Raw genomic sequence first — 23,820 nt, forward strand, 5'->3', positions numbered from 1 at the left:
TCACACCTGAAGAGGCCCTCTGGCTATACAAATGTGGCGCTCAAGAAGCAGGGGCACGTTTGCCTCAGCAATTCCTTCGGCATCGTCCTCCATGTCGCATCGGACAAGGGTAAGCACGCTGCTCTTGCGTGGCAACGTGTTGTGATGTTCACAGACTGGGATACATAGGGCAAAAAATGACACAGGGACAAGCAGAACACAGGACGGGCGCGGTAGTGTATCCCACCAACACGCCCAAACTTCTTCCCTGCTAAAGTGATGTGATCGTCAGCTACGCGAAGCGCGATGTCACGGTCGTTGTCATTACTGTTCGCTATGGCTTGAGCAGTATCGAAGCTGACATCTAGACTCTCGCACGACGATGATGACACCATTCACCTGAAGGAAATCCATACCGAGTATAAGGTCCTTTGAACATTGACGAAGAACGAAGAAGTCGCCGATGCACGTGAAGCCCGGAATGTTGACTCGTGCCGTGCACCCGTCCATTGGAGTTATGAGATGCCCTCCTACAGTACGAATCTGAGTTCCGGTCCATTGCGTCGAAACTTTGTTCAGTATACGGGCGAGATTCTGGCTCATAACAGACGTGTCTGTACCCGTGTCGATTAACGCCGTGACTTCTTGGTCATCTATGGTAACTGGTACATTGCAGGATACTGACACGGAACTACAGTGCTTTCACTGCGTCTCAATTACGTCATATCGCAGTCGTCGTAGTGGAGGATCTTCAGCGTTCGCAACGTCAGCGACCTCACCTCCGCAGGTCGCTGGACTCAGTTATCCCGGGAGGCACGGCTGGGTGAGCGACGCCTCGTTGCTTTCGGCGTGAAGAGGGGTCTGGAAGACCTGTTTCGGGCGGGTGACGGTGACCGGGGTTTACGGAATCGTGGGGCAAACGAGGTCCTGGCGTCCGCGAAGTATGCTTCAATCTCCAGGGGGCGTTCACCATTGCGCGGCCAAGGCGCATTCAGTGAAAATCCACGGACCTAAGCTCGGCGGTAAGGACACGCCCTGTAGAGGTGATTGGCTTCACCGCAATGAAAACACAAGGGCCTCCAGTCTGCGGTGCGCTATACGCCACTCTTGCGGGGTGGTCGTGTTTCAGCCATGAATGGCTTGCGGCGAGTCCTGAAGACGCCAGTTGCTTTTGCAACGGCGCGCACACCATGAATGTCCGGGACGTCGCTCACATCGCGAAGAATCGGGGACAACGAACTTGCCGCAGCTTCAGCATACGACATGCGAGGTTGTGGCTGCCGTACCTCGTACTGTGGTGTCTCGCTTCGCTCTAGGACTTGGACTGCCTCCCTGATTTCCTCCCGGGCGACCTCAGCCAGAGCAAGTCGCTGTACCGATGCTGGAGCCACTTGACGCTTTTGGAGCTCTTCTCGAACGATAAGCCTGATGAGCTCCCGCAAGGCGTCAGTATTGTCCAGGGGTATAGCGAGAGAGTCACGCGATAGGGTCGATACGTCGCAGTTGTACTGCCTTGTTGACTGCTGCAGTGCCTTTTCCAGTGGTACGGCTTCCGCGAGAAACTCTGCAACGGTCTTTGGCGGATTACGTATTAGGGCACCGAGTAACTCTTGATTGACACCGTGCATCAAGTTCCTGAGCTTCTTTTCTTCCGGCATGGACGGATCCGCGCGTCGGGAAAGTCGGCACATATCTTAGACAAATATTGCGACGCTTTCGTTCGGCCTCTGTACTCTCCCCTGAATTGCAGACTCAGCTCGCTCCTTGCGATCGAGGCTGGCGTATGTGCCGATTAGCTGCCGTCGGAATTCGTCCCATGTCGATAGGGCCGCCTCACGGTTCTCAAACCATGTCCGCACATAGTCCTCGAGGGCAAAGTAGGCGTTGCGTAGCTTGCGCTCTGGAGTCCAGCCGTTGAATTCTGCGACATGCTCGAAGTGATCGAGCCAGTCCTCTACATCCTCGAAAGTCTCCCCATGGAAGGACGTGGCGATTCGTAGTTGGTTGAGGACGACCTCGGTCGGCGCGGTCGAGGAAGAAGATGGAACCGGACTTCGTACTGGGCTTGTAGACGGTGTTCGATCTGGGAATGGTAGCATGTACCCAGCGCCTCCACCAGAAAAATGTACCGTAGATTGAAGACAGTGTCTTGCAATATAGCCGCTTCTCGTTAATGGCGGGCCAGAACAAGAGCGCTGAGCTTACGCACTTCATCGCCTTTCGTGGCGCCGACCTTTGTGCGCGCCGTCCTGTGGTGCGGGAGCCCCACATGTTTGTGTCAATATAATTTTTAATTACCCCAAAAAAAACCGGGCGGAATTATTGCAAGCGAACCGAAGCTGAAGGCTGACAGCTGCACGCTGAACCCATTTCGTTAGGCGGCAAGCATGGGCGCTTTCATCTTGGCAATCATCGTCGCCACCGACAAAGTGGACCGGCGCGGGCAAACTACCCATTGCGGAGGCCTTATCCCAAACGTGAGTCGCTGGCTGCAGTGCGGCTGTGGTATGGAAAAAACACGGTGGTGATGAGAGTGCCACCGTAACACATAGTGCAACGTGGTGTCACAAATAAACACCTTCAAAAACATGCTAAACGTATTCTTTAATAGCGGCCACGGTTGGTTTTTCACAATTGTTCTTATTTCTCAAGTGCCCGCGTGATGAATAAAAATTTATTTGAGGGGTTGACTCCTTCAGGTGGTGCGATGGCTCTCACCATCGTGAAAAAAAATAAGAACTTTAAACTTAGAAATGTGCTAGACAACGCTGAAGATAGTCTATGGTCGCTATAATACTCCTAGTGTTCTGCACACAACTAAATGGGAAGCGAAAGAGAGACAATGAGAGAGAGAGAGAGAAGGCGCTTTATTTGCACACGTAAGAGAGTATGGGTGATCGGGGTGAGACGCAGCTCCCCCTTTCACCGTCTACCTCGCCCTTAGACGTCAGCCGGAATCAGTGGGCTTCCGGCGGCGGCCTGCGCTTGACCGACGACTTGTTTTTGGGCTTGTTCTTGCGGGCTAAGGAGGGAGGATACCCATGACTCTATGTTCCGATGTAGACCGTTTAGCTCCGGGAAAGCCCAGAGCATGTGATTTAGGGTCGCTATGCCTTCAGTTTTTGCGTTCGGAAGACTGCACCTCAGGGTGCCATTTGTGTAGGATATACGGGTTTTGGAAGGTATACCCGTCTGCAGTTTTCGCCAGATTACTTCTTCCTTCTTTGTGAGAAATCTATGGGAGGCTCGGAGGGTCCTCCTGCCCATTCCATAGTGTTCTAGAATTTCTCAATATGTGGTTAAGTCTCGCTTTTTGGACAGGGAGTAGTCTGCCTGCGCTGGGGCTTGGTGTGCGAGTCCTCGGGCGACCTCGTTGGCGATCTCGTTCCCTGTGAGTGCACTATGCGCGGGCGCCCATATTATTCTAATTAGGTCGTTGGGTACGTTCTCCTTGCCTGGTTGCAGAATTTTGCCTGCCTCTTCGGAGACCTTACCGGTGTCATAGGCTTTGATTGCAGTTTTCGAATTGGTGATAGTTATTCTGGTTGATGGGTTTGTGAAAATATTTGGCTTACAAATGGCGCCAAAGAACTAGGACTAATTTCGAATCACCAAGACGATAATAAGGCGCATTATGATTGTCTGGATGTCTCCTTATTTGTCCTTCGTGTTCTTTGGTGTAATTTGGAAGCTATAATCGAATATCAAACGCAGCAATATGTTTTCAGAGTTTGCAAGAACACGAACTAGTATGCACATCTGCACTGGCAAATTAAACTACGGGAAAGAGTCCGAAATCCTGCGCATATTTGCACACTTTTTCACATGTCTTGATCAACGTAACAACACATATCTACACACTATCCATAGCTATGTAATTGAAGATACCATGCTTAAACTTGCATAACACGTATGTAATCTGTTGTATTAGGACGTAACAGTGGCCTCTGACACAAGGATCTCATAGGAACCTCAGAACCTGCTTTATTACATGCTTCTTGAACGACAAGCGGTATTCTTGGTGACTTCACTGTCGGCGATTGGCCATGCATATCCTTTATTGTCAGCACCAAATAACCTCTCAGACTTCGGCTTGCAGTATACTGTGGTGAGCAATAGAACGCTGACGTTTATTGTGTAGAAGACCTTGACACAAAATATTGGTAAGCAATCGTTTCTTTATTTAACTCAGTATGCCTACACGCTTGCACAATACACAAAGATGAACGCGATGTGAATGAATGGAATTATTGGTGATATTTCTTATAACGATGACTGGAAGAGGTGCAATCTCATGCCGTAATGCAGAACACTCAATGCAGATCTTTATTTATACGAAAGTAGTGTTCCCTCTACGTTGAAGCGCCTCTATTAAGGTGGGTTTACAGATGCACTCGAAGACAACCACATTCGCCTGCTCTAGTGAGTTAAGTGAGCCTGATACAGTCAGCGAACGTTTCTACGAGAGCTCGAAATACAGAGGATGGCAGTGATGCTCAAGCGAAACTAAAATCATCTTTAACCTCTGGTTTTCGAGAACGGCGGAAGCCGTTCAGTGCGTGATGAAAAAATACGGAGATCATTTTTTCCTTAAATATTCAGTCAATCATATTGTCGTCTCAGGCTTGTGCACGTCCCTGTTAAGTAATAAAGCTGTGGTTGTTTGATCAGCGTCTTTTTCGTTCACTCCATTCTGAAAAGAACAAAAAAAGGACAACCACAAACAGATTAGGACGTCCAGTCAAACAGAACTTTGGTCTGGGTACTATTGGCAATGAGATGAGTACACTGTGAGATCGCCATAGGCAAGAGAGCATGTTTAGGTATTTAGTGGACGCTAGCTCAGCTTAGAGCATTTGTGATGAACTATTTCAGTAACTTGCATAGCACTCCGGTGCATACAGTTTTGTCTTGTGCTAACGCCAGGATATATTTTTTATGGTTCCGGCAAACATGTAAGTTGAACATAATGTGGCGATCGCGATTCTCTATATCATGGCAGCGCACATTGCATGTCTTGTAGTTTGCTGTTCAGTCATTCTCACGGTAACACAAGGAAGACCACCGTACGACTGGAGTACGGAGCATTTGCACACTGAATCGAAGGTGACAAAGCGTATACGCGATTTTCCACGTTATCTGATAAGGCGGTGATGAATTATTTGCCTGTGGTTTATGCATCAGACTTACAAAAAATTCAAAACCATTTCTTTGAAAGTTCTTCGGTTAATAAAGCAACATAAAAAGGTCTTCTAACGCCTACCCTTTCCGCCACGTCTCTAAAGGTTATCATTCTACGTCACAGTAATCAGCTCAACTAGCACCTCATAAAACACTTTGCAAGGAGAAAATGTAAGCGGAATGCAAATGTTATCTCGTAACCCTTAGTGCACCGCCTTGAAGGAACAAAATACTTTTTTGGAAAGTTGACAAGTGATTTGCACAGATAGATACGGTTCATCATAAATCACTGCTCATAATCGCAATCGAAATTATAGCACCTTTGTGCATCTGGCGGTAACGTACGCTTCGAATCCCCATTTTGCATTAAACTGATGTTTTGTTACAACTTTCCAGATAAATTAAATGTGTCACGTTTTGTGTGTTCTGAATACGACGTTGGGGCGTTGAACCGCGCTTTCATCACGGTAATGCCATGTACATTGACGGTGCTTGTTCCTTGCTCTAAGCGATGGCGAAGAAGACGTCGGAATGTTTTACAGGTGTAGTATTGCGTTTATGCTATCTCAGAGCTGTCGTTTGCTGAAGTAAGCAAATTATTGGTACCGCACTGCCGTAATACGGGGACGAAAAAGAATCTCCTACTTCAAGGGATACTAAACAAACGTTTAAAGGGGTCCTGAACCACTTTTTATAAAAGTCGGCAAAGCCCATTTGAAGCGAAAATAAAATATTTCACAAATACTTTGCCGCAAAAAGTAGTTCAATGCGCAGCTCAGCATAAGCGGAGTTATTGGCAACCAAACACGAAGTTCGCGGTGCCTCCACTGCGTCTTCAATGCCTTGCACTGCGAAAGCTATGGCGGAGCGGGGCATGGCCACAACGCCATGCCTTCTGAATGTCACCGCTGCGCGCCGTTCAAATTTCATTTTGGATGCTTCCCATTTTGGCTCCAACGACGCGCCAAAAGCCGAACGCGGTTGTCCTCAGAGAGCCGAAGTGCGCTTAGCCAGTGGACTCGTGGCGGCACCCCGCGGCTTCCCCGGTATCTACGCTACGTAGCCGACCGCAGCTGCAGGCAACTGTGGTGAGTGAGTGAGTCAGTGAAATAACTTTAGTAACCGCGTTGAGTGAGCGCAGCGTTCTCTTTTGAGCACGAAAGGGATTAAGTGCGTGCTCGTGCTCTTATGCGCTAGTCTGACCATGCTACGTGGTGCGCACCGGCTTTGCGCGTCACCACCTTGCTTGACCAATGGATAGTAGCCCCGTCCAACTTCCGCATTTTTGAAGCGCTATCAGTTAATATGCCGATGCGTCTAACCCGGAGAGACCAGGAGTGAGCGCGCGCTTGCAAGCGTGCGTGTGGTCTGACCAGTTTTGCATGGTTCGAGGTTAGTTAAGCCCTAAAAACTAATAGAAATTGACGAGACCCGACGGCTACGACACCGATTAGCAAGGTGGCCAAAGTTTAATTACTGCACTGGTGCCCGGGCTCGAGCGTGAGCACACTATAGTTAGCGTCTTCGGAAAGTACATAACTATTATCGAAATTTGAAAGTACATTTTCGTTTTCGCTTACTTTAGCCTGTTTATCGAACTTCATTGATAAATGTAAGCAGTAACAGTAGCAAGAAGCACACTGGTCCAGACAGCCTTCTTGATTGACGTGAGGTATTGGCCAATAGTAGCTGCGCATGGCAATCGGCCATATTACGAAATAAAGCGTCCAGGAAAGAGTGAGGAGTAAGCTTCTGTTGAAATGAGAGCGCTTGAGAGGAGGGTGTCCTTGCGCTCGGCTTGCGAGCTCCACGCATCGCGCACGACTGCAAACCTTAGCTGAGATGATCACAGCGACGTATGCTAACCGCGAACTATATTTTTTCATTAAGCCCGAGGGGTGGTTCAGGGACCCTTTAAGAGAAATTGGATAAACAGAATACTCGCGTAGAAGTATACAATCTTTTTCTGTGTGCCAACGCGTCACTCTGTTGCGTAGAAAATTGCTGGCCTGCATGGGGCTAAATGTAAAAATAATCCGTGTACCGTGCAATAAGTGCACGTTAGAAAACCCCAGGTGGTCAAAATTAACCCGGAGTCCCCCCACTGCGTCGTGCCTCATGATAAAATGGTTTTGGCACGTAAAACCAGTTAATCTAATCTAACCTAAAATTGCCGCCGAAGGTGCTGCTGCGCCTACTAGATTTGAACCGCTCGCGCCGTAACAGGCTAGTGGAAGTTATTTCCTTATGACTTACTTTTATGGCACTGTCTGTGAATCCAGCCAGTGCTGACGTCAAAGGAGAGGCCCTATAGTCCAGAACAGGTGGCACGACTAATTACCCATTTTCATAATTTTGTAGTTCAAGAAAGCTGTGTTTTCGCTATGAGTGACGAATTCGTTGTTACAGAAATCAAAGCTTTCAATAAAGCTTAACGTAATATTTTCACAGTGAAGCTGTTTACCTTTAACCCCCGTATGCATCCACCGCATGCGTTCCCAGGGCAGGTACCCGGGGTGGCTTGCGTCTATATCGGGGACACAGTGTGTGGACAGGAATTGAAACGGGTAGAGGAGAGGGGGAAAGAGTGTGGGCGACAGCGCCTGTGGATGTGGCCTGCTCTTCTGTGGTTATAACATCACGCGCGTCAGAGTTGCCGGCGTGGCTGCAGCAGCGGTTGCGGCAGATGCATGGGAGGTGTGGTGACCGCGGCGGCGCTTGTGTCGGCGTAGTGCAGTGCCGCGTGAAAAAAAAATGTAGAATTTTATAATGTGTGCAGCCTATCTAACCCATGTAGGCAGCCCATGTAGGCAGCCTAAACAGCTTCGCTGGTAATCTGTCCCAATGTAAATGTTGTGGCCCCACGATTTTTTGAGCCTCCCTCCAAAGGCTATTATTTAGATCATTTGCCTTGCTGGCTGCAGATGTCGCGTCCCTGGAGGAAAGTCATTGTTTTCCTGGTTTTCAGTACCCCTACAGAGTCTAATATGTGCTGAACTTGACTGTGGTATAGCTCGCAATTCAGTGAAATAATGAATGTCTAAAAGTGATCAAATGGAGGAAGTACTCCAATGCTATAACAAAGAAGTATAATTAACGCTGCGATCCGCCTCCAACTCACCAGTTCTTTCATGTCATATTCGACAAATCCAAGCTTTCTCCAGAGGTGAACAAACCATTTGTTCACGTGTGCCACCTCAGCTTTCCGCTGTTTGTGTTCACCTACAAACAGAAGAGCAGCATGCAGTGAAAGAAACATAAAGTTAAGGTGATTGTCACGAGAGCATCGGTAAGAGGGAACTATAATCAGAATGAAACTGCATCACACACCTTACACAGCATCTGAGAGTGAAGTTTCAAATCTATGCATCAATTTATTACAGCATGAAACATTCGGATATTATTGCGGGTTTCAAGTGTGTTTTTTTCCACACTAGAGCTAATAGCAGGAAAATAAATACTTGCCGTTGGAATTTTGCGTAAAGTACCGCTTAATATTTCTTGAAGCTTTTGCGCGTGTTGAGAACTGCTAGGCAATATTCGAATAACCTAATTCAGACGTCACTTGAGTAGCGGGTGCTGGCGGATCAGAATTGTGTTAAGAAGGCTCTGGGTCATACACAATCAATAAAACCTCAAGTTCAAAAAATTGCAGACGCAGTGGGCACTATTTTAGTAATTCTTGATCTGAAAATCTATAATTAAAAATCACGTAATGGTAGATATATAGGTGCAGTAGCTACGTACGCCCGTGGGCATGCGTTTATAAAATAGATAATACTAAACGATCGCTCAATGGAGGCACAAACAGATGTTTTCCTGTTGCGGCAGTTGGAAAGCTCGAAACTGGATTTTCTGTCCCGGTCCCTCCGCTAGTAATTTAACTTGAAAACGTCGTCTTCACTTCATTGTCCTCGTTAACTTTTAGACAGGCTACCTTCCCTGTATATGAACCACATTAGATCAGAGTAAATAGTGTCATTTCAATGGGGTCAAAATGCAAAAACACCCCTGTACCAGGCATTGAGTGCTCGTTAAAGGACCCCACGTAGTTGAAATTGACCCAGAGTCCCTAATTAAGGCGTGCCTCATAATCAGATCGTGGATATCGCGAGTAAAATTCCAGAATTTCACTTTCTTTTTCTGCGTAAACAGACCAGCTAGCGTGAAGGACTGTGGATAGCAGGAGCTAGTTTGCTGTATATGTTACCGTGAAACGAGAGGCCGAGAACGAACGGGGAAAGGACATACACACACAACTGTACAACTTCAACTGAAACGTCACATTATCTAAATCGCAATCTCACATTAGTACAATCACGTTATTAAGCCATTATCACAGCTTATGATGGATTATCATAAACATGCCGACGGCACATAACTTTTTCAAATGATCTAGTAACGGAATCCATGAAAAGAAAGTAAAGTTGGTAGGATGACCTTTTGTACACTTTCTACTGTGTCGTTCTAATACGGAGTTTATAAATTTTGCTTTACGGTAGGAACAGCCACGTCGTGAGTCTTGCTTTTTGAATTGTATCTTTTTTCAAATCACGCGAGCACATTACTTACTGTTTCCATAGGTTATAAGGAACGAAAAACCACTCTCGCACCATTGCGGACTGAACGCAGCACGTCGTACGTCGCATAAAACATGGCAGTGCCGAAAATAGACTGGTTGTATGTTGTAGAACACTACCCACTGAAGTGAAATCCTCATTGTAGAAGCAGGAGGTTGAACTTAAGTGCAGTTTATACTCCGTCCTTTTTTCCTTACTACTGCTGCACTAAACTGTAAAGAACATGCTGTGTGCAGAAATGTGTATATTGCGGCTGAAGGGGAAATACGTACAAGGCCTGCACGTCTTCAGCATTTCTAAGGAAAATGGCTTGAGAAGGAAAATGGGTCGTTCCAAAAGCTAACGAACTGTTTCAGACAGCGACAATTTCTCTTTATAAGGAAATTCTTTCTAAGATTCCTGCGAGATGGTACAAGCAATTTTCCTTATCGGACACCCGCCATTTGACGCTTCAGCTGCCAAAGTGCGGTCACTCTAGCGAATGAAGCAATGTCCTTGGTAAAAAAAAGCGTCAGCATTGTGAAACAAAAGCAAGAAAGAGTGCCTTTGGTTTTTTTCCCCCCTCGTTTTCCTTTGGCAGGCTGACGAATTTGTAAAAACGTCATAAAACTTGTCGAAAGAGTTTGTGTTAATATTCAGAAATGCAGGACTATACCTTGGAAGTGCAAGAGTTGAAGTGGAGAAACGTGCGCGCTAGCACGGAGAACATGTTATTTCGCTGCTTATTCGTAATGTTTGTAACACGATATGAAAAATATAGTTAGAGAAAATCATCTGCTACACAATGCAGTGAAGTGCACCGAAATCCTTGGTATTTGAGAAGTTGCCACGAATTAGTACACGCGCAGTTTGATTGCTTCTTTTTCTCTTGCCGAGCCATCTCAATATTCATCCCACAGCAACCCCAAGAAATCTCCTACGTGTAAGTGCCTCCGGCAATTCGAACAAGGCCAAATCCGCCTGTAGCAAACAGCATCCTTCTCCTCCTCGCGATAAGCTCGAATTAAACATTTTATGCAAATACCGATCACGTACCTGTTGCAACGCTTATCAGTACTCCAAGCACGACTGTGCCGCAGGTGCTGAAGAGACAACTCCAAAAGGGAGACAAGTGAAAGGAATCGGAGGTGTCTGTCCTGCAAGGAAAATGTACAGAAAGCGTCGCTTTCGTTAGCTCAAGGTGTGATGGCTTAAGCATGCGAAGAAATAAACGGAGAGGAAGTATGAGGGACAAGGCTGTGTCTGGTTCGCTACCCCGCACAGGGGAAGGGGGAAGGAGGACTGCAAGAGGTGAAGAATGAAAGAAAGAAAGTGCACAGTAAGCAGGTACGCACACACAGTGAAGCGTTTATGCTTCATTTAGTCACAACGGTCATATACGCTCGAGAATCTCAACAATCATAGCAGCACTTTTCCGGCTTTGCACGCCAGAGTATAAATATAATTGTGTGCCTGCTTGTGTAATATGGCGAGGTTGCCAGGTCAAAATTTTGGGCGGCTGCTTCAAGCAATCTACAATGAGAAACTTATGGTTGATCCCTCTTTCTTAGGAATAGGCGGAACACGAAAATGAAGCGTGTCTGCACAGAAGATGTTGCATGTTTGCTTCCTGAACTCACGATCCGCTGCAGCGAAAGAAGGGCGATTTTGTGGGCCTGCGACCGGCCGGCGACCGAGGCGTCCTGCTAGCGAATCGTTTCGGCGAAGGTACGAGCATTTTGGTCCATCTCCGTGGTGTCTTGGGCAACCAGTTGAGTTGCGGCGCGCTCAGCCTCAGGAATGCTACTGGCAGAGTTCACAGCGTGCGCCCTGAACGCCCAAACATTTTCTGCTTTACGCTGTCGTGTCTCTCACCGGACCAAAACGAGATTCGTCAGGCGACGTCGTTGCCTTTCTGCGCCGCTTAGCGCAGTGGTTTTGTTAGTTAGTGCCATGTCAAGCGAAGCACTAGGTGACATGTAAGCACTGCTGATACATGTTGAAGCTGCACTCCGTATGCGACAACGTGTCAGAGACTACTGCGGCGCGAAATACAAACCATGTGTGGAAACTGCCTCGTGGCCTCAGCAGAAGGGCTACACCGCTTACACCAGGCTACACCGCGTTAGAGCCTCCGCTGCGCTGAGACTGCATATTTTACACGTTCGCGCGACGTCACGTCAGCTATAGGAAGATGATGATGGACCCCGGCATAAAACACTTTCGTGTAAAAAAACTGTGCAGCAAGAAAAGAATGATACAACTTTCTTGCCCAGGTCTTTCGATGCTCGATAACGTACTGACTCGCCGAACTATTAGATTTGCGTGGTAAGTTTAACAGCTTGGAGTTTTGACAAATAATATTTAAGAACAGTACCGGAAAAACAATGTGGAGCGTTAATCCTTACGAGTGTGGCGCTTCTTCAATACCTAAGTCATAGGGGCCCAAAGATAGCAAAAAAATATTGTTAAAAGTAATTCGGAGTAATCATATTGAGAAGCGTATAGGCTTGGGCTGGTTGGTAATACATAGTTACACTGGAAGCATGGAAGAGTATAGGCTTGGGCTGGCTGGTAATACACAGTTACACTGGAAGCATTTAGTTAGCGCTTGTCCTGTCTAGTCTTTGTCGATCGTCCTTCCCTCGCTATGCTTCCAGTGTAATCATGCTGATTTTCTTTGCTTTGCGACTTCTGAGAAAAATGTCCTTTGCCTAAGTGTTTTCTCTCCCCGTCAATAAAAAAGGAAAAGAAAGACGATACAGACTTCGCAACCAAGACAGCGATGAGGAGCTCCAATGCAACCTATTCAGCAGCATAACCTACCAAACTCAGAAAGCTTTGATTGACCATGACCTCAATCCTGACATTCCACTCGCCTTGAAGTAACTTGACATGCCGTTCAACTATCAGTCTTCTTTTGACTTGAAAAATTAGCAGAGCTATCGTCGCACTAGCCATCCATTTTTCATCATATCCCTGAAGAGAGCATTGCCCTTTCACTTTCGATTTAGGGGCAATGTAAAGAACTCAACAGAAACAACGATTAATCTTGGCGAGTGCGTGATACGTAGCATGTCTGTCTTTTTGTTGGCTGGACAATTTTGAATTCCCAAATAAGTCCATTCAGTATCATAATGATAAAACGTTTGTCTACTCGTGTTCTGGCTGCGCGATCATAGGTTAAAACGTGAGAATCTGCACAACTGTGCAGTTTCAATACTAGGCATTCTTCAAACTGCACAATTTGTTTCTGAAAGTCCGTACAAGAGCAAATGGGTCATCTTTTCGGATTCCGAAGCCATCGAGCAGGCACTTATTCATTGTTGTTTCTAATTTGACGCTTCCTTTCCGTGGCATAAAACTACTCAAATATTAACGCTCCATTGCGATTACTTGGGCGTGTTGGTAAACAGATTTGGAAAGCATATTTAACGCCAGCGAGCAAGGACAGAAGGGAGACAGCTCATTGGTGTCGTCTCGCTTCTGTCCTTGTTCGCTGGGGCTAAATATGATTTCCAAGCTATATTAACTTTCGCTGCCTTTTGTTGTACTCCGATTGATTTACAATGCACATTAGCCATATTAGCATAGCAGGCAATAAGTCGCAAATAAACCGGTATCTGAGGCACATATTTCAAGTAACTAACACTGATTTCCTTGTCGCCATCGGATGCTAAACTCTCGGTTGTGGCCTGCGAAACAAGTTATGCGGGAGGAGACACTTTTATTACCGTGCAAAGTCGTCCTTTTAGTATCACCTTGGCCCTCGAATGCGCTACTCTGTAAACCTCAAGACGGACTGCACACTGGACGTGCGCCTACACAAAATGCGCCTCGAGGGAGCCTATGCGCCTCATTTCTTGTAACACATCCAAAACAGGACATTAGCTGAGTTTCTGCAATGCATTGAAATAAAAGCTTCTGTTGAGCACTCTCGCGTTGAGTGCCTGCAGTAGCACAAGCAGTGAAAGATCTTGCACAGCCGTCTGAACACTTTAGGTAGGCGTTCCTTCACTGTACACAAAGTGCTTCAATTGTAGTTAGCGCAACAAAGAAAGATTACTTTTCTAGGTTCTACTAGATTTTTTTCTTGAACGGTGAATTAATAAATTCTTTGTAAACGATAGTTGGCGTGTACATTTTGTTTCCTACATGTTCTCACTACGCTTACACGTTCGTGATATTCTTGTATAATAACATTCATTATTTTTCTCTTTGATCTCCGGATTTGATTTATCTGTTCTTATGAGACTTTGTTATAGACATTTGATAGTGTTTTGTAGTTTTGTTATCTTTCTTTGCTTTAGTTTTGCTCTGTCCTCTACCAATAATTGTACGATAGCCGGCCCTACTTCTCACAAAATTTTCTATTTATCACACTTAATAAGCAAGTGGAAGAAGCTATGCATTTCTGACAAGCGCCTCTGAGATGCGTTGTCAGTCAGATCTGAGTGACGATTCGCACCACGGCAAACTTCCGTGACTGAGTCCTCACCTTGCACTAGGTGGAAGCGTTGTAAAATTTGAGCTGCTTTGAACGTGGGTACTGTTTTCCGGACAGTAGTCGAGCGTTACCGGCATGAGCGGTGGCTTGGCTCCAGTGTAGATTGCTTGCCACATGACCAGTAGCTGGAATCCCAGGAGCAGAAGCGTCGAAATTCCCGCACCCTAAGACGTAAGGAACGGAAATATGGTTTGGTACAAAGAAATGAACTGCGTTAGTGGTCCTAATATACAGGACAAGCCAACAACTCGACCTTCCAAATGAAAAAAAATGTTGCCCAAAATACTGTTTTAACTCTACAGAACAGTAAACGCATTTCATTTATTGAGACAATCCCAAAGTCATCACTTCATGGCACATATGAACAATTTTCGTACTAACAACTACAGTGCCCTCCCAACGTGCACGATTCAGTAGGATTTAGTTACCAGTGGCCTTGAGAAATTTGACAAGACGATTGAGTCACCAAGCTGCTGTTCTAGCCATTGCCGCAAATTCATGAACGCGTTTCACAGAATCAGCAAATCTAATTTTAATTTCCCCACGCTGAAATAGCCCTGCATCTGAAAAGAAGTTCTATGGCATAATATAAATATCTGCATGCTTTTTTTGTTCGTGCATTGACGCCTGTCCAACTATATGAACAGGTAGAATGTTTCTGCGCCATACTATAATACCTATTGACTGTAAGCTCATGCAAACGTGCCGTGTTTCAATGTCTGATGTCTAGACAAAACGGTTGATTAGCAAGTTGAGCTGGCAAGCGAAAAAATGACGTAGTGCAGAAAAAGCATTAAACCAGTTGAAGTGCATCGAAACTTTAGACCTGTAAGCTATTATTAGCCCACACAGCCATCACATACATGTTGTAGGGTAGGGAACGGGCAGAACACGACACCACAAGGCGTGATAAAGCATTGCTTAGTTTTCAGGAGTCTATCGTTCTATTACTCGCGTACTGTTTATCTAAAGAGACCCAAAGCTATAAAACGACTGACGACAAAATGGTCACATACTCACCTTCGTATGCACGAATGGGAACGCAATCGCCAATAACAGCAAGCCTACGAAGGGTCCCGTTGATGCAGAAAGCACCATCATTATGACCTGCGTTGAAAAGAAACACGCACCCATGTAAACATCATTGCTTCTGCGAAAGTCCTAGGGAAATAACACTGTGCGACAAGCAAGCTCAACAATATCGCTTATATTGATTCGCCTATATAATTGTCCTCAGCGCGACATGCGAACGCGGCAAAACAAAGGGAGCGGGAGGAAGCTACAAAGCTGAACAATTCCCACGTGTGACGCATGCTTAAAGTGTATTTTTTGTTCTCCGTGAAATAGGAAGGACAACAGTCTTTCAACTCTACTGCTCAGCTCGTGAAAGCAAGAAGCCGGAAAGAAAAGCTTTAGTATGTGCAGTTTGCGTTAATACTAGCGGGTATGTTTCTGTGGCAATGAAGAATAATCTGCAGGAGTGCAGCTTGTACGTTTGATACTGCGCCATAGATCCGGCAGCATCTGACAACGCATTTCGTTTCGTGGAACATATACTGAATTAACGTAGCTGACACGTGCAACGGTCTCGTACTAAACGAAGCCGGGAAGATAAAAGGAGAATAAGCGCTTATAACACATAGTAGTGCTTTTATCTTATTTCTCAATTGTAAATAAAGCATTCGTGTTTTTTTTTTCTTCAGCCTAAACTAATGCGCTTTAGAATGTGTGACTTTTTTTCAGATTGCTCTTACTTGTGGGCGCTAGGCCTTCGTAGCTTTCCCTTCATTGTCAGAAAAAATATTACGCCAGTGTGGTACTATTGCTAAGCCGCTGACTGATTTCAGCTAAATCTCGTGCCGAGGCAGCACATTGCAGTCGGTTCAGTATAGCCTTACACTTGCAACATTATTTGCCTGTTACTTAAGCAAAACCTGCAACAAGCACCGGCATCGCAGCTTTTGAGAAGGCTCGCTGCACACTCGCCCAACAATGAAACGTAAACATTGACGCCACTTATGCGCATCTATTAAGAGCGTCACAGTTGCGCTCAGCGGCGGTTCAGTGCCACTTTTGAGGGTGAAATTGGTCGGCTTTCATGCCGCTGCAAAAATTAGCAGTGTCAACATCTTGCATTCGCGGAACCAGCTATGAACTGGTTGAATGGTCGGCTTGAAGTCCAGCATGAGGATAAGTTGTCTGTCTGTGCTGTTAAAAAAGTTTGTCTAATTTTTGTACTTTTGTATACAATGGCGTAACGTAATGGCCTAACGTAATAATGCCGCCAGCATTGCGAGAACACAAGTCGACCGCCACATCCCAACTGCGTTTAAAAGAGCCGCCACACCGCAAGCGTCAAGAAAAGCACCGCAAGGCAACGCTGGGCCGGTGCTGACAGACCGGCGGCTCGTGCGCGAGGATCGGACTGGCACGCGACAGCAGGCGACAAAGAGGAGAACGACGTTAGAAGTAGCGAAGCTCAAGGGACGTTTTGTTGACGGGCACAGGTTCGCCCAGAATAAACTAGTTTTCATAGAAACGGCCGTCGTAACTGTTGGTTACATATCTGGTGGAGGTAAGGACACTGTCAAAAGTGACAGAAGCTGGTGATGTTGCATGGAGGGTTGACACATCCGCGAGTTGTACATAGTCATGAAGAGACGCTATGACTGTTCCCTTCGCCACGTGTTGTGCCTCATTGCCAAAGTTAGTCAAGAGGACGTCCGCGCATCCGTTACGCAGGTGAACTAGGCCTCTTGCCACGCATATTTGCTTTTCCAGTAGCAGCCCGATATTTCCGTCTGCAAGTCCCTCATAGTCACGGGATACGTCGCTCCTTACAACGACAGTCACACTGCACCGTGCCGGCACCGTCACGTGTTCATTCACAATACGGAGAGAGGAAATATGTGGCTGTTCTGTATCAGAAATGGTAACAGCATTTTCTGTGGAAAACAACACGCGTGATTCTTGTAAGTCGAAAATTGCGCCATTCGTTTGCAAAAAGTCCATGCCCAGTATAAGCTCACGGGAACACTCAGGGAGAACAATAAAGCTGCTGACGTATGTAAAGCCTCTAATGCCGATTCTTGCTGTGCACATTCCAACGGGGTCGACTAAGTGTCCCCCCTCTGTACGTATTGGGGGTCCGGTCCAATGGGTCAATACCTTTCTCAATTTTCTGGAGAGTACACTGCTAATAACTGAATAGTCCGCACCAGTGTCTATCAACGCAGTCACTTCGAAGTCGTCGATGATGACGCGCAACTCAGAAGTAACGGCTTCATCACTGCGCTGGTTCGTCGGTTCGTCACTGCCGTCGTCTTGTCGGATTGGCGATGGAGGGCATTCGGTGTTCCGGGAGTCAGCGGCCTTGCCTTCACAGGTTGCTGGCTCTAGTTTTCCCGTCGCGGACTTTGTGAGCGACGCCTCGGTGAAATGGAAGAGGGGCGCGGACTGGGCGACCTATAACGCATGGGCGCTGCCGATCGAGGTTCATGTTGCGGGGGGTTTCGAATAGTTTGGCGTGTGGACAAAAATGCTTCGATTTCATCAGGGCGCTCACCATTTCGAGGGCAAGGTGCATTCACAGAGAAACCACGCAGTCCTACTCGGCGATACTGGCATTCCCGGTATAGGTTACCAGCCTCTCCACAGTGGTAGCAAAGGGGACGCCGGTCTGCAGTGCGCCATACATCGCTTTTACGTGGCCTTCCTTCTGCCATGGGCGGCACATTGCGAGGAAGTATCTGGGGTATTGTGGCCGTTCGTCCAAAGTCGGCGCGGCCTAGGTCCTGGCGTAAAGCTTGGGCGTACGATATCCGCGGCTGACGCTCTGGCTGTGCGCGGGGCCGTACCTGAGGCTCTGGCTCACAAATTACTTGCCGGACTGCTTCGCGTATGACATCGGCAAGTGAGGACACTGGCGGAGGGCTTTGAGCCAGCTGCAGTTTCTGCAGCTCTTCCCTTACGACGGACCTCACCATTTCGCGTAGGATGTCCATGTTGTTGGAGAGGGCTCCTGACCCAACGTCAAATGATGCGAGGCTTACATCTCTGTTGTACTGCCTCGCACGCTGCTGCAGCGTCTTCTCCATCGTCGTCGCCTCTGATCGAAATTCGGCTACAGTGCGGGGCGGATTACGAACCAGGCCGGCAAAAAGCTCCTGTTTCACACCGCGCATTAGGTGCCGCAATTTCTTGTCCTCAGCCATGTTTGGATCAGCTCGGCGGAAGAGGTGGGTCATATCATCAATGTACATTGTCACACTTTCGTTGTTTCTCTGGTTCCTCGCCTGAAGAGCGGCTTCTGCCCTCTCTCTGCGGTTCGTACTAGGGTACGTAGCAAGCAGCTCTCGTCGGAAGTCGTTCCACGATGATAACGACGCTTCATGGTTTTGAAACCACGTGCGCGCAGATTCCTCCAGGGCGAAGTACACATACCGGAGTGTCCTTGTTTCGGCCCAACCGTGACATCTGGCGACACGCTCGAAGTTTTCGAGCCAGTCCTCGGCATCCTCGAATGTGTCTCCGTGAAAGGATTCTGGCGTCCGGGGTGAATCAACGACTACGTGAGGAGGCATCACTTGAGTAGCCATCGCACTGGTACCTAGGCTGACTGCTGCTGCTGCCCTTGGTGAATCGGCGAGAGAACCAAACTCGGGGGCCTCACCTCGTATGCGGCGGCTCGTGCGTTGGTGGACCGGCGTTAATTCCGTTGGCTCCAAACTTCGGGGATCCGGGCTACCTTCCCTGGCGCGTGTGGGGCTTGAAGTCATACCCCGCACCTCCACCAGATATGTAACCAACAGTTACGACGGCCGTTTCTATGAAAACTAGTTTATTCTGGGCGAACCTGTGCCCGTCAACAAAACGTCCCTTGAGCTTCGCTACTTCTAACGTCGTTCTCCTCTTTGTCGCCTGCTGTCGCGTGCCAGTCCGATTCTCGCGCACGAGCCGCCGGTCTGTCAGCACCGGCCCAGCGTTGCCTTGCGGTGCTTTTCTTGACGCTTGCGGTGTGGCGGCTCTTTTAAACGCAGTTGGGATGTGGCGGTCGACTTGTGTTCTTGATATTCATGCTTTCCTGGTAAAAATGCATTCTGTGGAAATTGTCTAAATGTCGAACGTTTGACCTCAAAAAATTTTAAACGAGCTTTCTGATGCACCTTGCATAACCACAGCCTTCATGTATCCTTAAACAAGCGTTGTTGCACATTCGAAGCGTAGTCTTTACTTATGATCCCCACAGCGATGTAAAAAGCAGACACTAGCTGCGTCCGTTTTGAACGCTTTATGATTCAACGAATGCGAACGGCAGACACTCAAGGAGTTTACTGATCCATTCTCATACACTGCCATGGCATTCTTTTTTCTTCGTTTCTTGGTAAGTTCATTATCAATTTTACGTTCATTTTGATCAAGTGCAAAACTAGGGGGAGGGGGGGGCAGAGTGATGGCTAGAACATGCGGGGAAAGCAACCAGTATACTATCCCCAGTGTACAAACGCAAAAGAGCGTTGAAGTTGAAGGAAAAGTCTCGTGAATTTGAATGCCCAAAGCATTGTGAATAAGACTGAGTTGCTGGAGGGATTGGCTTTAACGCATGACCCTGACATAATGGCTATTACAGAAACATGGTTGAGAGTTGATATCGCGAGTGATGAAGCTTTTGCTTCCTGTTATAATGCCTTGCGAGATGACCCATTAACTAGAGGCGGGTGCGTTGCGCTATTGTTAAAGAAACCACTAAAATACGAGCCCTTACCATGGCATAAAAACGCTTAGTGTCGATTATTTCTTGGAAATACCGTATTGTTAGTGGGCGTCATCTATAGGCATGCTGGCAGCTGTGTGGAATTCCTTGAAAGCCTTGATAATTACCTAACAACTTTAAGTAAGAAAGCGAGAATAATAATCACTGGTGACTTCAATTTGCTTGGTTTAGATTGGGAGGCAAGAATCCCAAGTTCCACTGATAGGATTCATGCAGACAGTATGTTAGAAACAATGGCTAAGCTCGGTCGTATTCAGACGTACTCGTCTCCAACGCGAGTACGTGCGGCAAGTTCGACGACCTTGGACTTATTGTTTCTATCCGAGGGAACGTTTGATTATGAAATTGATGTGGAAGAAGGAATATCCGACCAGACAGCAGTAATTGCGTCTCTTAATGTCAGCAATAAAGTCTTAAGAAATCGGCTAGTAAAATATTTGATTTTTTTCTAGCCGACGACACATCAATTCTCTACCGCTTGGAAATCGGTGTCGATGAAATGCCACATCATGAAGACGTAAATGGGCTTTGGCGTAATTTCCTCGAAGTCGTAAATGATTGCTTACTCAAATACGTTCCCCAAAAAAACAAAAAGGACAGATATGCCAAACCGATGGATTGTTCAAGATATTATTCACCTAAAACGGCGACTGCGCCGTGCACGTGAGAGAATTCAAAGAGACGCGAGAGCTATCAGTAACCTCAGTGCGCAAGTGCGTAGCGAGTTAAAAAAAAAGCTAAAAGCTTTTTCCTTTCCAATACGTTGACTAAATATATGCAAGAATCGCCGCAGAAATTTGGGAGGTAGATGTCAAGGAGTAGAGACACAATCGAAGCAGTTTTTGTAGATGGTATGTGGTGTTCTGAACCCTCCCTCCTTGCTGAAGCGTTTAACAAGTACTTCTGCTCTGTATTCACTTCAAAGGATGATAGTACTGTCGTAAAACACTCGGACATACATCTTTCCAGCAACGATATTGTTATCACCAAAGAAGGTATAATGCTGCCTTGCTAAGACTAGACGACAAAAAGTCACCGGGCTCGGATAAGATTCCAAACACTTTTCTTAAACGTTATTCTGAGTGGGTGGCATGCTTTCTCGAAAAGCTTTTTTTCGTTATCGCTTCATAGCGGTATTATACCTGCTGACTGGCTGATGGCAAGGGTAAAACCAATTTTCAAATCTGGAAGCAAGCTTGCCATTGGAAATTATTGCCCGACTTCTATTACGCGCACAATGTGCAAGGCCCTGGAACACATAATTACCAAGGAGTTAGTTCAGTACATAGAAAATAATAATCTTTTCTACAGTAAGCAGCATGGCTTTCGAAGAAGTCTATCAACTGTGACCCAACTGTTTGAAGCTATCCACAGCTTTGCTGAGGCAGTCAACTCGAAAGCGCAAGTTGACGTAATTTCAATTGATATGTCAAAGGCATTCGATAAGGTCTGTCACAGCTAGCTGATCAGCAAGCTTTATGACTTTGGGGTACACGCCCAAATTATTAATTGGATTCAGGCGTACTTGACAAATCGGCTCGAATTTGTTAAAATCCATGGCCAACACTCCCAAAGTTTACCCGTTTCTTCTGGTGTACCGCAAAGGTCTGTGTTGGGGCCGATATTATTCTTGATTTATAGTAATGATATAGCCGAGCATATAAATACTAGTGTTGAGGTTCGTTTATTTGCGGACGATTCTATATTGTACTGCCCAGTGAAATCAATAGATGATCAAAAATTACTGAATAAATCATTGGAAGGAATCCACAATTGGTGCTCCGAAAGGAATATGGAAATTAATTTTTTAAAAGACCGCGTGTATGACTGTCTCGAACAAGAAAATAACATTGTGTTTTAATTGCTTTGTAGGCAACAAACAAACAGCCCGCACGACAAAACTAAAGTATCTTGGTGTCACCATCTCAAATAACCTCAATCGGAAGGATCATGTAGATAACATATGTGGATCTGCTCAGCGAAAACTTGAATTCTTGCAAAGAAAATTGGCGCATGCAACGCCTGCAGTTAAAGCGTATACAGCTGTTGTATGCCCTTCTTTGGAATACGCTAGTGTTATATGGGACCCTCACCAGCAATATCAGATTAAACGACTTGAGCACGTTCAGAGACTTGCAGTACGGTTTATATTTTCAGCGTATCACAAAACACAGTCCCTAACCACTTTGCTCGCTAGGGCAAATTTATCGACACTGACAATACGCAGAAAAATCGCACGACTGAAGTTTTTATACCAGCTCTCTACTAATAAATTTAACTTAGATCAGTCGCGCTATTTGTTACGTCCTGTCAGAGTCTCTCCCCGTGTGAATCACCCTTATGTTTTTATGCCTTACAATGCCTGAATTGATGTTTTTAAATATTCTCCCCTTGTTAAGACAATTGAAGACTGGAATGCCCTTGATGCACAGATTTTTGATGACACAATGACTCTACAATCATTTGAACGGAAGCTGGAAATGTACCTCTCGGGATGCATTTATTTCGTTTCATTGCTAGATGTGTTGACAAAATGTGTCAATCCTCCCACGCTGTACCAGTTCGAAAAGGGCTAACAGTATTCGAAATAAATAAATAAATAAATAAATAAATAAATAAATAAATAAATAAATAAATAAATAAATAAATAAATAAATAAATAAATAAATACCGCGATAGTTTTCAATCGGGTGTGCGCATTGTGGCATACATTATTTTCATCAGCTGAAAAGGCATGCCAGTTTCTAGCTGGAACTCTCAGTGGAGTGTCTTGAACCAATTAAAAAATACGAAATAAAGAAAATTGCTGTCAACCGGTCGCGTTTCCTGCGTTGGAATGATACGTTTTCGCGTCAAGAGCAGTTACAAGTAGTATCGTGGATATATGTCTCTTTATATATAGACGAAGTCACGAATGACAGGACATACGACTCTCTTTGCACATGGCAGTGTTACAGATGCTGCCCTATTCACACGCATATTGTTTTGTTGAACTTGAGCGTCGGCCAGAAATGATGTCAGAGATTGTATTCCTCAGACACACCAATTATGGCAAACGCGGTTTGAATTTTTTTCTCTCTCGTACCAGCGCCGCGACATAGTCCTTAAAATGAACCCGGAACGCTTGTCTTTTTCACTTTTTCATGTAAAAGCAACAAACTTTTACATGAAAAAGTGATGGCCAGTTAGTTGACAATCACGTGATTTTTCAAGCTACGAGTTTTTTGTCTGGTTATTTATGCATAGATCACTTCACAAAATGGAAGTGATTTGAATTGCGGAACTTTGCTGCATACAGAGAAATAGCGAGATTAAAGTTCACAAGCGACTTAAGGGCAACTTGTCCTCTAATTTTGTCTTAGTATGTTTAAGTGTGTCTTTCAGTATACGCGAACTTTCTTTACTCAGTTTGCCTAACTGCCGTCTAGGTTTTCCGTAGCTGTGACGTTTCTTGTTCTCTTGCAATATTTTTATTTCTCTTTTTATTTTCATTATTATCATTATCATTATAACTTTATGAAAAAGAGTTTACGTTGAAATTACAGAGTGACTAATTTGTTTCTTGTTTTCATTTGAATAACTGCAAAAGACACTTGCCCTTGTAATAGATCCCATGTAGACACAGATACAGCTGTACAGCGTCATCATAGCTCCAAGAAGGAATGCTGCAAAAAATGTATGTAGTATTAAGAATACAATCCTGCACAATACTTTGCGATTTGGAAACAGAGATAACCACAACGTATTGGACAGTGCTGACAATGAGCATGCAGACAGCTAACAAGCAACGACCGAGCCCAAAGTATATGAGCGATGTGCGC

At 45.8% G+C, this 23,820-nt stretch overlaps 1 protein-coding gene across 1 annotated transcript in view; it reads right to left on the bottom strand.

The window, feature by feature from the left end:
• Nucleotides 1–4,279: 4,279 nt before the first annotated feature.
• Nucleotides 4,280–23,820, bottom strand: part of LOC142586249 (sodium-coupled monocarboxylate transporter 2-like) — a 60,044-nt gene continuing 40,503 nt past the window's right edge. The window contains exons 10-15 of the mRNA XM_075697498.1: nt 23,597–23,664; nt 15,247–15,333; nt 14,218–14,390; nt 10,776–10,876; nt 8,282–8,382; nt 4,280–4,672 (exon numbers count right to left, since the gene is read on the bottom strand). Of these exons, the coding sequence (XP_075553613.1) occupies nt 4,586–4,672; nt 8,282–8,382; nt 10,776–10,876; nt 14,218–14,390; nt 15,247–15,333; nt 23,597–23,664 (617 nt within the window). The 3' untranslated portion in view covers nt 4,280–4,585. The remainder of the gene's footprint in view (nt 4,673–8,281; nt 8,383–10,775; nt 10,877–14,217; nt 14,391–15,246; nt 15,334–23,596; nt 23,665–23,820) is intronic.

Source organism: Dermacentor variabilis, chromosome 6, assembly GCF_050947875.1.
Source record: "Dermacentor variabilis isolate Ectoservices chromosome 6, ASM5094787v1, whole genome shotgun sequence".
Lineage (NCBI taxonomy): Eukaryota > Metazoa > Arthropoda > Arachnida > Ixodida > Ixodidae > Dermacentor > Dermacentor variabilis.